The sequence below is a fragment of the Corvus cornix genome, chromosome 11, assembly GCF_000738735.6.
Source record: "Corvus cornix cornix isolate S_Up_H32 chromosome 11, ASM73873v5, whole genome shotgun sequence".
In the NCBI taxonomy this organism is placed as follows: Eukaryota; Metazoa; Chordata; class Aves; order Passeriformes; family Corvidae; genus Corvus; species Corvus cornix.
Window position 1 is genome coordinate 1,504,194 of NC_046341.1, and position 10,490 is coordinate 1,514,683.

Here is a 10,490-nt window from a genome sequence, read left to right on the forward strand (position 1 = left end):
CTGTGTGCACGGGGATACCAGAGCTCCGTGTGCCCGCGGGGCTGATACTCCATGCCCCCAAACACCGGGGGGACTGGGGCTCCAAGGCCCCGGGATACCGGAGGGACTCCTGCTCCATGCCCTGGGGTACCAGACGTGGGGACAGCCGCTCCACGCTCCCGGTACCGCCCGCACACTGCGGTGCCCGCCGCTCTGTGGGGCCGCCCCGGGGCGGGCGGAGCCGCCCCTCCCGCCGGGCCGGGCCGGAGCTGAGGCGGCTGCGCACGGCGGGGCCGCCATGAGCGACGAGAGGCTGCGGGCGGTGCGCGACCGCGTCCGGCCCTTCCCGGACTTCCCGGAGCCCGGCGTGCTGTTCCGGTGCGGCCGGGGATGGGCACCGGGATGGGCACCGGGATGGGGATGGGGCCGGACCGGCGGTAGGACGGGGACGGGAACAGGATGAAGATGGGGGCGGGGATGAGGACGGAACCGGGACAGGGATAAGGATGGACCGGGAATAGGAGCAGGACCAGGGCCAGGGGTGGATCGGGAAGGGAAGCAGGACCGAGACTGGAGCCAGAACTGGGGATGGAGCCAGGATAGGGCCGGGGATGGCGCCAGGACCAGGGCTGGCGATGGGGATGGGAGCAGGGCTGGAGCCAGGCCGGGCAGCTCCTGTTCCCACTGCCCGTCCCTGCCCTGGCAGCACCAGGAGCCTTCCCCGGGCTCAGCAGCTCAGCGTGTCCAGAGCAGCCCCCGCAGGTCCCTCACTCCCCGCCCTCTCTCACTGCAGCGATATCAGCCCCTTGCTGAAGGATCCTGTGGCGTTCAGGACTTTGATTGATCTTCTGGAGGATCATTTGAGGGCGTCTTTCCCCAAAATCGACTTCATTGCAGGTGAGTGTTGGTTGAACATCCCTGGGGCCGGGGCAGAGCGGTGTGTTCCGGGTGGGAAGTGTGGGGTGGCCCTTCTGGAATGTTGTAGCCCTTGGACACGAAAATCACCTGAACATTGGCCTGTGTCGTGTGGTAACACGGGGGCAGTTTACACCCTTAACCTCCTGCTGTAAGTTCCTGAAGCACTGCTTTGGGTTGTGTGCCCTCTGATACTTCAGTGCCAGTTGCACAATTCATTGTTAAAAAAGAGGGAGCACGCAGAGCCTGCTTGTTTTCCTCAGGGAGCCTCTCCAGGCCAGCACAGGCAACCTCTGAGGTGTTCACCTGGCCCAGGGCTGAGGAAGGCAGTGCTGGGGCCGGGCCACAGCCCAGGGTTCAGGGAGCACGGACCAAACCTGGGCCAGGTGTCTTGTGATAAGTGAAGTTTGCCCAGAGGGACAAAGTCCCTGCTTGTGTGGCCGAGCTGATACCGGGGGTCTGCTGGGTTTATCTCTAAGGAAAAGGGCCAGAGGGGAGGGAAATGGGCTTTTGGGGCCTGTCAGCAGCACATCTGGGTGACACCAGGAGTGTGGGCTGTGTTGTCAACCCTCAGAAGTGACTTCAAGAGCAAACTGCTGTTAGAGCCCCCCTGAATGGGAGGATAAAACGGAGGGGTCGTGCCAAGACCCTCCCCCAGTGAAATGGCTCCAATCTGAGCGATGGGACAAGAGGAGAAGGCTTCAAGTTGCACCAGGGAGGATTTATGTTTGATATGAGGGAAAGTTAAATCACTGAGAGGGTGATCAGGTATTGTAACAGGCTGCCCAGGGCAGTAGTGGAGTCACCATTCCAAAATTGTGTGGATGTGGCACTTGGGGACATGGCTCAGTGGTGGCCTTGGCTGTGCTGGGGAATGGTGGGACTCGATGGTCCTGGAGGCCTTTTCCAGTGTGAATGATTCCCTGATTCCTGTGCTACCCAGGCCTGGACTCCCGTGGGTTCCTCATTGGGCCCCCTCTGGCACAGAGGTTGGGGATCGGCTTCGTGCCCATACGGAAAAAGGGGAAACTCCCTGGTCCCACCGAGTCCGTCTCCTACAGCCTGGAATATGGCAAGGTAACGCCTGGGAGGAGCAGGGGCTCGGGCTGGGGGGCCAAGGAGGGCTAAAACCAGTGGGGGGGAGGTCCCAGACTGGGTTTCTGTTGCCGTGGATAATCCAGCAATGCACAACCCTTGGGAATGGCTGAGCTGGCCCCGAGCCACGGTCGCTCCCTTTGTGCCCGGGGGTGATGTTTGGTGCTGTGCCGTGATTCTTGTGAGGGGCTTGGTGCTCAGACTTGGTGCTAAATGGCTTTCTTTGGCTTGAATTCAGGGGCATGACCACGGAGAGTGTTTCCCACTCTGGCAGTAAGTGCTGTAAGTCAGAGCCGTCCCGCATGGCTTCCCACCCTCCTGCCCCGTAACCCCGCGGCTGCTCGAGGACTGAGCCTAAAGCTGTGCTACTCCCACTAATCACTAATGGCAGCAGAACCCCCAAAGCCAGGCCTAAGCCGTGAGGATTGCTTGGGCCCACCCCAGCACATCCAGACAGGTGCCAGCTTGGATCTGGCTCCAGGCAGAGCTCCCCAGTGCATGACAGGGGGTTTTCCTCGCCGGAGAACTGCTCTGGGATAAGATTCCACCATAACTCATGTGAAGGAAGTTCAGGATCTTGGCGTGCCAGAGGGTTGGCCCAGCAATCCCCTCCCTGCTCTCTATTTCCGTGGCGCTCCGCTGTAGCTGGAATTTTGGGATTTTAGGTGCTGAGTGTTCAGGCTGATGTCGCTGAGGACTTGTCTGTGTTCCAGCATGAACCAGCGGCTCGTGAGGGGTTTCTCTCCGAGGCCAGGCTGAAACAAAGCTGCTCCTTGCTCCCTGCAGGCTGAACTGGAAATCCAGAGCGACGCGGTGGAACCAGGACAGAAGGTGGTCATTGTGGATGACCTGCTGGCAACGGGAGGTGAGGGAAGCACGTGTCACCCACGTACACCTGTGTTCATGGAATCATGGAGTGGCTGGGTTGGATAAATCCCATCCAGTCCCACCCCCTGCCATGGGCAGGGACACCTCCCACTAGCCCAGGTTGCTCCAAGGCCAGTCTAACCTGGCCTGGGACACTTCCAGGGGTATCCACACCTCTCTGGTACCCACAGGCTGTTGGCAGCAGCAGGGCTGGCTGTGGGGCTGGAAGCTGCCCCTGGAGTGAGGATGTTTCTGCTCCCCTCCACAGGTACCATGTGTGCTGCCTGTGAGCTGCTGAAGAGGCTGAAGGCCAAAATCCTGGAGTGCCTGGTGATCATAGAGTTAAAAGCCCTGAAAGGGTCAGAAAAGCTCAATTCCATCCCTTTCTACTCCCTGCTGCAGTATGACTGAGGAGGAGCGAGAACAAGGGAGCGCTGGGAACAAATCTGGGGCTTCATTCAGTGACTCTGGGTGTCACGAGGGGGTGGGCAAGGGGGTTAAACACATAGTTTTGAGCATGGCCAGATGCTCCTCAATCCTAGATTTCCCAAACACTGAGTTGAGTGTAAGGATCCCTTCTGGAGTTCATCCTTTTGCAAAGAAGGAGCAGGCTGACTGGGGGGATGGAGACCAAGGTGCAGCTTCACTGAATCTGTGGTTTCTAGGAGACCAAAGTGACAACATTGCTGCTGAGGCAGGAGAGCTCTGACAGGGCACCAGCATTCCCTGAGCTGGGCCTGTCAGCCTCCAAGGAACCTGCTGAAAAATTCCCAAAGAAACACAGGAGATGGGCAAAGAGCAGTTATTTCTTTAAGGGACAAATCCTGCTGTATTTGACCTCAGGGGATGGTCCGGGTGTTCTGTGCTGTCACTCACACCAGAGGAAGCTGCTCCTACATCAGGGCTGTGCTTGTCCAGGAGAACAAAGTGCCTGCTGTGTCCCTAAAGCAGGATGGTGCTGGTGGGGATGAGCTCAGTCGCTGTTTTCCTTCCCTGGACCCCCCAGGCACCTTTTGTTCAGCACCAATTCCCCATCTCCTGCACCACATCCCCCTCCCTGTGCTGCTGCTTTTCCTCTGCTGTTTCTGGCCATCAGGCTGCTTCCAGCTCAGAGCCTGCTCTTGGGGGGAGTTTGGGGTCGGGAGAGGCCACAGGAAAGGTGTTCAGTGGTCTCAGGTGTGTGATGGATGATGGGGGCTTTGGAGATGCTTCCTCCAGCATGGTTCAGTGTGGTCACAGCCAAATCCCTGTGTGCCGAAACTTCCACAAGCCTGAAAACATCAGGGACTGTGTCCCTGGCCCAGCAGGGACTGGACTCACAGGTAAAATAAATATTGACTGATTTTTATGTTTTCTAAACTGTCTCAGAGCTGTTCTTGCAGTGGCTGAAGCCGTGAATGACCCTTGGGAGTGTCTCCCTCCAGCCCCAGGTGGTCAGTGGAGCAAGGTTGTGGTGTGAGCTCTCACTAACCCCCCAAATGCTTGGAATTGTTTTCCAGGGAGCATTCAGGTACCTTTTCTTTATACCTTGCACCCACCTCTGGCTGGAGGGGCTTGGCCAGCTCAGCTGGTGCCACCTCCCACCCTGCCCTTCCACTTGTAAGGACTATTCCAGCTGTTTTTGTCCCCATTTCCTGAAAAGCCACCTCGATGCCTCTCAGTTTACGCTGAGGAGCAGCATTCCCTGGGGACCCAACCTGTCCCAGGGCACTTGTCCCACAGCCAGCCCCGTGGGGAGCCAGGGCAGGCAGCACCTCACAGGCCTGGCACCAGGAGAGGGTCCCTGCTGCGGGGGAGAAGGGAAAATCAGTTCCACCCCAAAGAGCCTTGGAAAGCAGCTGCGTGCCAGGGAAGCAGCGTCAGCCCCGCCGGTGCCAGCAGGTGACATCAGGGAACGTGGGGACGGTGCCCTGGCCCTGGCTGGGCTGCCAGCAGCCCCTGATGTCATTTGCTTGGAGAGAGGAGGCCAGGCAGGGGCGGCTTCCAGGTGGGAGAAGGGTTTTATCCCGAGGAGCAGAACAGGAGCTCACTGGGAGCTCTCCTGGGATGTGAGTGTGGCTGCCAGGCTGCTGATTCCAGCTGCTTTCCAATCCTGCTCCTCGGCTCCAGCTGCTGAAATCCAGCTCCTTTCTACCACAGGGAGGGCCCTGAGCATGGCTGAGCCCCCAGCCTCACAGCCAGCCCTGCACATCCCTCCAGACCCCGGGCCGGGTTTAATCCCTTCTCCTCCTCCCTGGAAACTGGGCACGCTCCTGGCCAGCAGTGGCGAGCAAGGGCCTGGAGGAGGAGGAGGAGGAGGAAGAGGAAGGCCTCCTGCTCCTTCGGGAAGTGCTGTGGGATCTCAGATGCTGCCAGACTTCAGGTGGAGAATCTGCCCAGGACCAGCATGGGATGGAAGGATGAGGGAGTCACCTTTCCCTGCGAGTCCCTGGTGTCCCCAGCTCCAGCCAGCCTGGCGTGAGGTGTGTGTGACGTGGCCCTGGGCAGCTCCCACCCCTCCCCTGCGCCCACACTGCCCCGACCCGGGCGCGGTGCCAGCCCAGCACCTCTGCAGCCATCCTCACCCTCTCTGTCGCTCTTCCCAAGCCACTTCAGCCAAGTGGCCTGGGATTTCCCCTGGGAAAAAGCCCCCCCTGGACCCCTGTCAGCCCTGCCTGCCCCTGTCCCTGCAGGGGCTGCTCCCCCCTCCACATTTACAAAAGCTGCATTCAGCTCCCTGCAAGCCCACGCTCACTTTTTCCAGTGAGTCTTTCTCCAGGAGCTGGATGAGGACCCAGCCCTTCCCGGCGCCAATTGCCATGGAGAGCCACGAGACAAGGCAGCGAGGAAGAGCACTGGGTTAACACAAGTCAACTATATTTAAAACATTTAATACAAATATGTTTTGACAAGTCCTGTAGTTGTTTCCAGCCAGGACTGGAGGATGCGTTTTCCCTCCCTTAAAAACAGAACGAGGCCTGAAGCTCCAAAAACATCAATTTGTGACTTTTTCTCTCACTCCTTCCCACCTGTCACCCTCTCAGCCTGCCCCGTTCTGCCTTCGCCCCACCAGGACCCAGTTAATGGAAGAAACCTCCAAAATTGAACCTTCAGGAGACCCCTCATGCATTGAAACTTCAGGAGAAACGGGAAAGGAGAGGAAGAGGTTCCTCAGGGTAGGGTCGCTTTCATCATCACCCCAGGACTGCTCAAGGATTAGGGGACCTACAATCCTCACGGATCCCACCACAGGGATTAGTTAAATTAAATTAAGGCATTTTGCCCTTGCTCAGGCACCCCTGAGGATGAGCCTCCTGCCAGCCCACCCCAGGACCCGGAGCGCTGTCGGGATTTGCTACATTTCGAGGAGATTGCACAGAGAAAAACTCAACCCCTGAGGGGCTCAGAGGGCTCCGGCCTCCTTGGCCGCCTTGTTGAGCCTCTCGGTGACGAGGCCCAGGTCCTTCTCTTTGTCCAGCTTGACGTAGGTATCCGTCCTGAGGGCGTGCACGCCCACCCAGTCGGGCAGCAGCTCGGCGAAGAGCCGCACGTGTTTCTCCATCTCACCTGCGGCGAGGAGCACCAGGGTCAGAGGTCGCCTCCCCGCAGCCCCTTCCTCCCGCAGCAGAGATTCCCCCCGGGAATTCCTACCGGGCGCCACGAGCTCGGGGCAGCTGTCGGCCAGGCGGGCACAGAGCAGCTCCATGCTGAGCGCCGGCTTCTTCTCGGCCACGAAGACGCTGCGCAGGACGCGCGCCATGGCCGGCAGCCGCGCCAGCAGCGCTGCCCGCTCCTCCTGCCGCGCGTCCCGCGTCAGCAGCGCCTGCAGCCGCTGCGCCTCCTTCGCACGGATCTGCGGGACGGCAGGGATGGGTGAGCACAGGCAGCACCCCCGGGCCCTGAGGGGACGGGGTGGGCACAGGCAGCACCCCCAGCCCCATGGCTCGGCCAGGACAGGGTGACTCACCCGGTCGAGCAGCCCTTGGGATACCCCTCGGAGCGCGCTGGAGGTGCTGGCAGGGGCTGGGGCTTTGGAAAGCGCCGGTTCCCCCGCACCGGCTCCGGCCGTTCTTAGGGCCAGGTTGGCAAGAGCTTTTTCCATCTGCTCATGTGGAAGAGGGAGGAGGAGCTGGGTTACAGTTCGGGCTGGAGGAAGGAGAAGTTTCCCCTCTGCCGCCCCCGCCATCATCCGGCAGCCCAGTGATCCCAGCCCAGTTCTCCTGATCCGTCCTGCCTGCACCAAGGAGTTCGGGGTGCTTCATGGAATCCTGCAGTGCTCTGGGTGGGAAGGGACCTTAAAGCTCTTCTCATTTGCAGCCCCTTGCCACGGGCAGGGACACCTTCCGCTATCCCAGACTGCTCCAAGCCCTGTCCAGCCTGGCCTTGGGCACTGCCAGGGATCCAGGGGCAGCCACAGCTGCTCTGGGCACCCTGTGCCAGGGCCTGCCCACCCTCCCAGGAAACAATTCCTTCCCAGTATCCCATCCAGCCCTGCCCTCTGGCAGTGGGAAGCCATTCCCTGTGTCCTGTCCTTCCATCCCTTGTCCCCAGTCCCTCTGCAGCTCTCCTGGAGCCCCTTTAGGCCCTGGAAGGGGCTCTGAGGTCTCCCTGGAGCCTTCTCTTCTGCAGGTGAGCACCCCCAGCGCTCCCAGCCAGGTTTGTGTCCCGCCCACCTCCCTCTCACTGCACTCCCAGCCCTGTGGCTCTGAACGACCCTTCCCACCCCTCCGGTCACACCTTCCCAGAGGTGGCACAGACAGAGCCAGCGCCCAGCCCTGCCTCACCTTGGGGCTCAGCATCCCCCGGGCCGTGCTCAGCACCTCCTGGGCCGTGCTCAGCCTGTCCTCCTGCGGCGCCCGCGGCAGCTCCGCGGGGCTGATGTCCGGCACCTCGTCCACGTTGAAGCGGGGATGCCACCGGGTCAGCTTCTCCTCTGGCACCACCATGGGAGGGCTGAGGGCAGCCAGGAATGCCTGGAGAGGGGTGAGAGCTGTGTCAAGGCACCAGGAATGGGGAGGCAGCCACTGCCGCCCTGTGCTCCCAGCATGGCTCGGTGACACAGGGATCAAATTCAGAGCCCATCTCCAAGAGGAACCGCCGTGTCCTTGAGCCTGGATGCCACCCCACTCCTAGAAAGTGACAAGCCCAGAGCCAGGGGTGCCAGGTGCCCTCACCCTGTGGTGCTCCCTGACGATGTTCACCAGGCTGCGGTGGAATTCCCTCCGGCGCTCCAGCAGCCGCGACGCCGACAGGTGCGGGCGCCCGTCCACCTTCTCCTCTGCAAGGAGGGACACGAGCGTCACCCACAGCACCCTGGAGGGGCCCAAACCACGGGAGCCTCAGGAAGGATGGGATCAGAGCCCTGCCATGAGCTGAGTCGCTGCCACAGTTACTGCCCCACCATCCTCCTCCCTCTTGTCCCAAACCTGCTCCCCACTCCCAACACGCACAGGGGCTCCATTTAATGGACCAAGCGGAGAGCATCCCTATGGATCCAGGGATCAGCCAGGTCTGAGCGTACCCCAGCTCTCAGGCACCCCAAAACCGTCCATACCTTCCCCCAGCACCGGCTCCAGCGTGAGCTGATAGTCAGACTTCTTCCGCCGCTGCCAAAGGTGGGGATGTTCTTCTCCTGGCGCAGCCGGTACGAGCCGGGATACACGGCCTTGATCTGCCCCAGGTGCCGCTCCTCGAACTGCCTGTGGCAGCACCAGAGAGGTTGGGGACCCCCAGAGTCACCGGCCCCAAGAGCTTCAGCTGGGACCCCAAAATGGGCTGCTGGGACCCCAAAACGCAGTGCCCACCGCTGCCAGCTCACCTGCGCATCATGTCCTGCACGCCCTGCTTGACCTTGGCAAAGGTGACGGTCTCGGCACGGTTGAAGAGCATCCCGGTGATGGTGTCCACGCTGCGGAACATCTCTGCCAGCACCCTGAACTTGTAGGGCAGCATGAGCCCCGGGGGCAGGTCCTGGGCCAGGGTGTGGAACCGCTGGTACGCTGGGGGCTTCTTGCTGCAGGAAAGGACAGGACAGGGGTCAGGGTCCAGCCAGGATGGGTCCTGCTGCTGACTCAGTGCCCACCTCCCACCCCAAACCCCTTCTCTGAGTAGGTATCGGGGTCACGTCACCTGGGGACATCGGTGTCCCAATGCTCAGAGCCCCCACACCCCTCAGACCCCCCTCAAATCCCTCCTGCAGTTGCTCCTCACCCGGCCTCTCCCGCAGGAACCGCTGCCCCGGTGTCCCCGGCCGGCCCCGCTCCCGCTGGGGCTCCGCTGCCCGCTCTCCTCTGCCGGACGCGCAGCTCCAGCTGCCGCACCCGCTCCAGGCGGCTCCGCAGGTCACTGCTGGTCCCGCTGGGGACAGAGGGAACCTGGCCCAGCACCTTCATCCTCTGCAGGCGGTCCTGCAGCTCGGCCACGTCCTCCTGGGCAGGGAGGGAGGGAGGGGACACAGGGTCAGAGCGGGACACGCAGCACCAAACGCACCCAGAGCGGGAGCAGAGCCGGGAGCAGCCCGTACCCGCTGCAGGCGCCTGGCTGTGCCCGGGTCCTGCCCACGGCTGGGGGAACCGGTGGTGGTGGCCAGAGGGGACACGGCCAGGTCCCGTGAGAGGGGTGTCAGGGGTCGAGGAGTGGCCGGAGGCGAGGAGTTGGTGGCCTGCAAGAGAGAGGAGAGTTAGGGAACGTCCAGGGAATCCACCCGCACGGATCCCTTCCCCTGTGCCCCCCAAAGTCTTGCAGGGGGAAGGGGAGCCATAGGGGGGCCTGCAGTAGGGGCAGGGGGCAAGCTCGGGGGGCAGAGAGGCTGAAGGGGGCAAATTTTGGGGGTCCTGCACTTGGGGCAGGGTAAGTCCGGGTGAGGGGGGGACTGTGGATCAGGAGAAGGGGGGGCAAGTTCTGGGGGTCCTGCACTTGGAAAAGGGGTCGAACATTCGCGGGGGCTGTTGTTTTAGGGTTCCACACCCACCCACTCACCCCCCCACTCACCCCCCACGCCCTTATCCTCCCCATCCCTTTCAGGGCCTCATCCCAGAGGAAGCGGCACATCCCCGACCCACCATCTCCCTACCGCTGCCGGAGACCCCGGCTCCGCATCCCGGGGCAGCTCCAGCCTCTTCCGCGCCGACTTCCCGCTCGGTTCCCCGAGCCGGACCCCGACCGGCGACTCCGCTTCCATCTCCCGGCGGCTCCGCTTCCTGCCCGCCAGGCCCCGCACGGCCGGGGAGCCCCCGCGGGCCGGGGTACGCGGCGAACCGGGCAGCGGCAGCGAGCGGGTGCTGAGCCCCGCCGGGGAACCATCCTCCTCCTCCCGGAGCACCGAGGGACCGGCGAGGGCGGCCTTGAGCTGGCGGCCGCCGCTGCGCTTGGCCGGGGCTCCGGTGGTCGCTTTCGTCTGGCCGAAGAAGTCGGTGAGGCGGAGCTGGGCCATGGCCACGGTCCCGGTCCCGGTCCCGGTCCCGGTCCCGGTCCTGGTTCCGATCCCGATCCCGATCCCGGTGCCGGGGACACGTGGGGCCGGACCCGCGCGCTTCTCGCTTGGCGGGAGCCCGCGCGCCGAGGCCCCGCCCACCGGGGGCGGGGAGAGGTCACGTGAGATGAAATTGGCGCCACTCGGCTCTTAAAGGCGCCGCGTCCTCGGGAGCGGTGCCGCA

At 62.4% G+C, this 10,490-nt stretch overlaps 2 protein-coding genes across 4 annotated transcripts; one reads left to right on the plus strand and one right to left on the minus strand.

Annotated features, from left to right (window-relative positions):
• The first annotated feature begins 243 nt into the window (after positions 1–243).
• On the plus strand, positions 244–4,215 carry APRT (adenine phosphoribosyltransferase). 3 transcript variants are annotated; one of them, XM_039558476.1, is made up of 6 exons: positions 244–357; positions 773–876; positions 1,838–1,971; positions 2,228–2,262; positions 2,776–2,854; positions 3,125–4,215. In XM_039558476.1, exons 1-6 carry the CDS (start codon positions 278–280, stop codon positions 3,152–3,154), a joined length of 462 nt encoding a protein of 153 aa, XP_039414410.1. In that variant the 5' UTR covers positions 244–277; the 3' UTR covers positions 3,155–4,215. The 3 variants fall into 3 exon arrangements, with proteins under 3 accessions (XP_039414410.1, XP_039414408.1, XP_039414409.1); XM_039558474.1 differs by lacking the exon at positions 2,228–2,262; XM_039558475.1 differs by lacking the exon at positions 2,228–2,262 and having other exon boundaries at positions 331–416.
• Positions 4,216–5,695: 1,480 nt separating this feature from the next.
• Positions 5,696–10,490, minus strand: CDT1 (chromatin licensing and DNA replication factor 1). The gene is given in 11 exon segments (XM_039558473.1): positions 5,696–6,402; positions 6,487–6,688; positions 6,803–6,937; positions 7,620–7,808; positions 8,010–8,113; positions 8,390–8,437; positions 8,440–8,534; positions 8,654–8,848; positions 9,046–9,263; positions 9,359–9,496; positions 9,908–10,490. Coding segments are annotated over 11 exon segments (1,848 nt in total). The 5' UTR covers positions 10,268–10,490; the 3' UTR covers positions 5,696–6,238.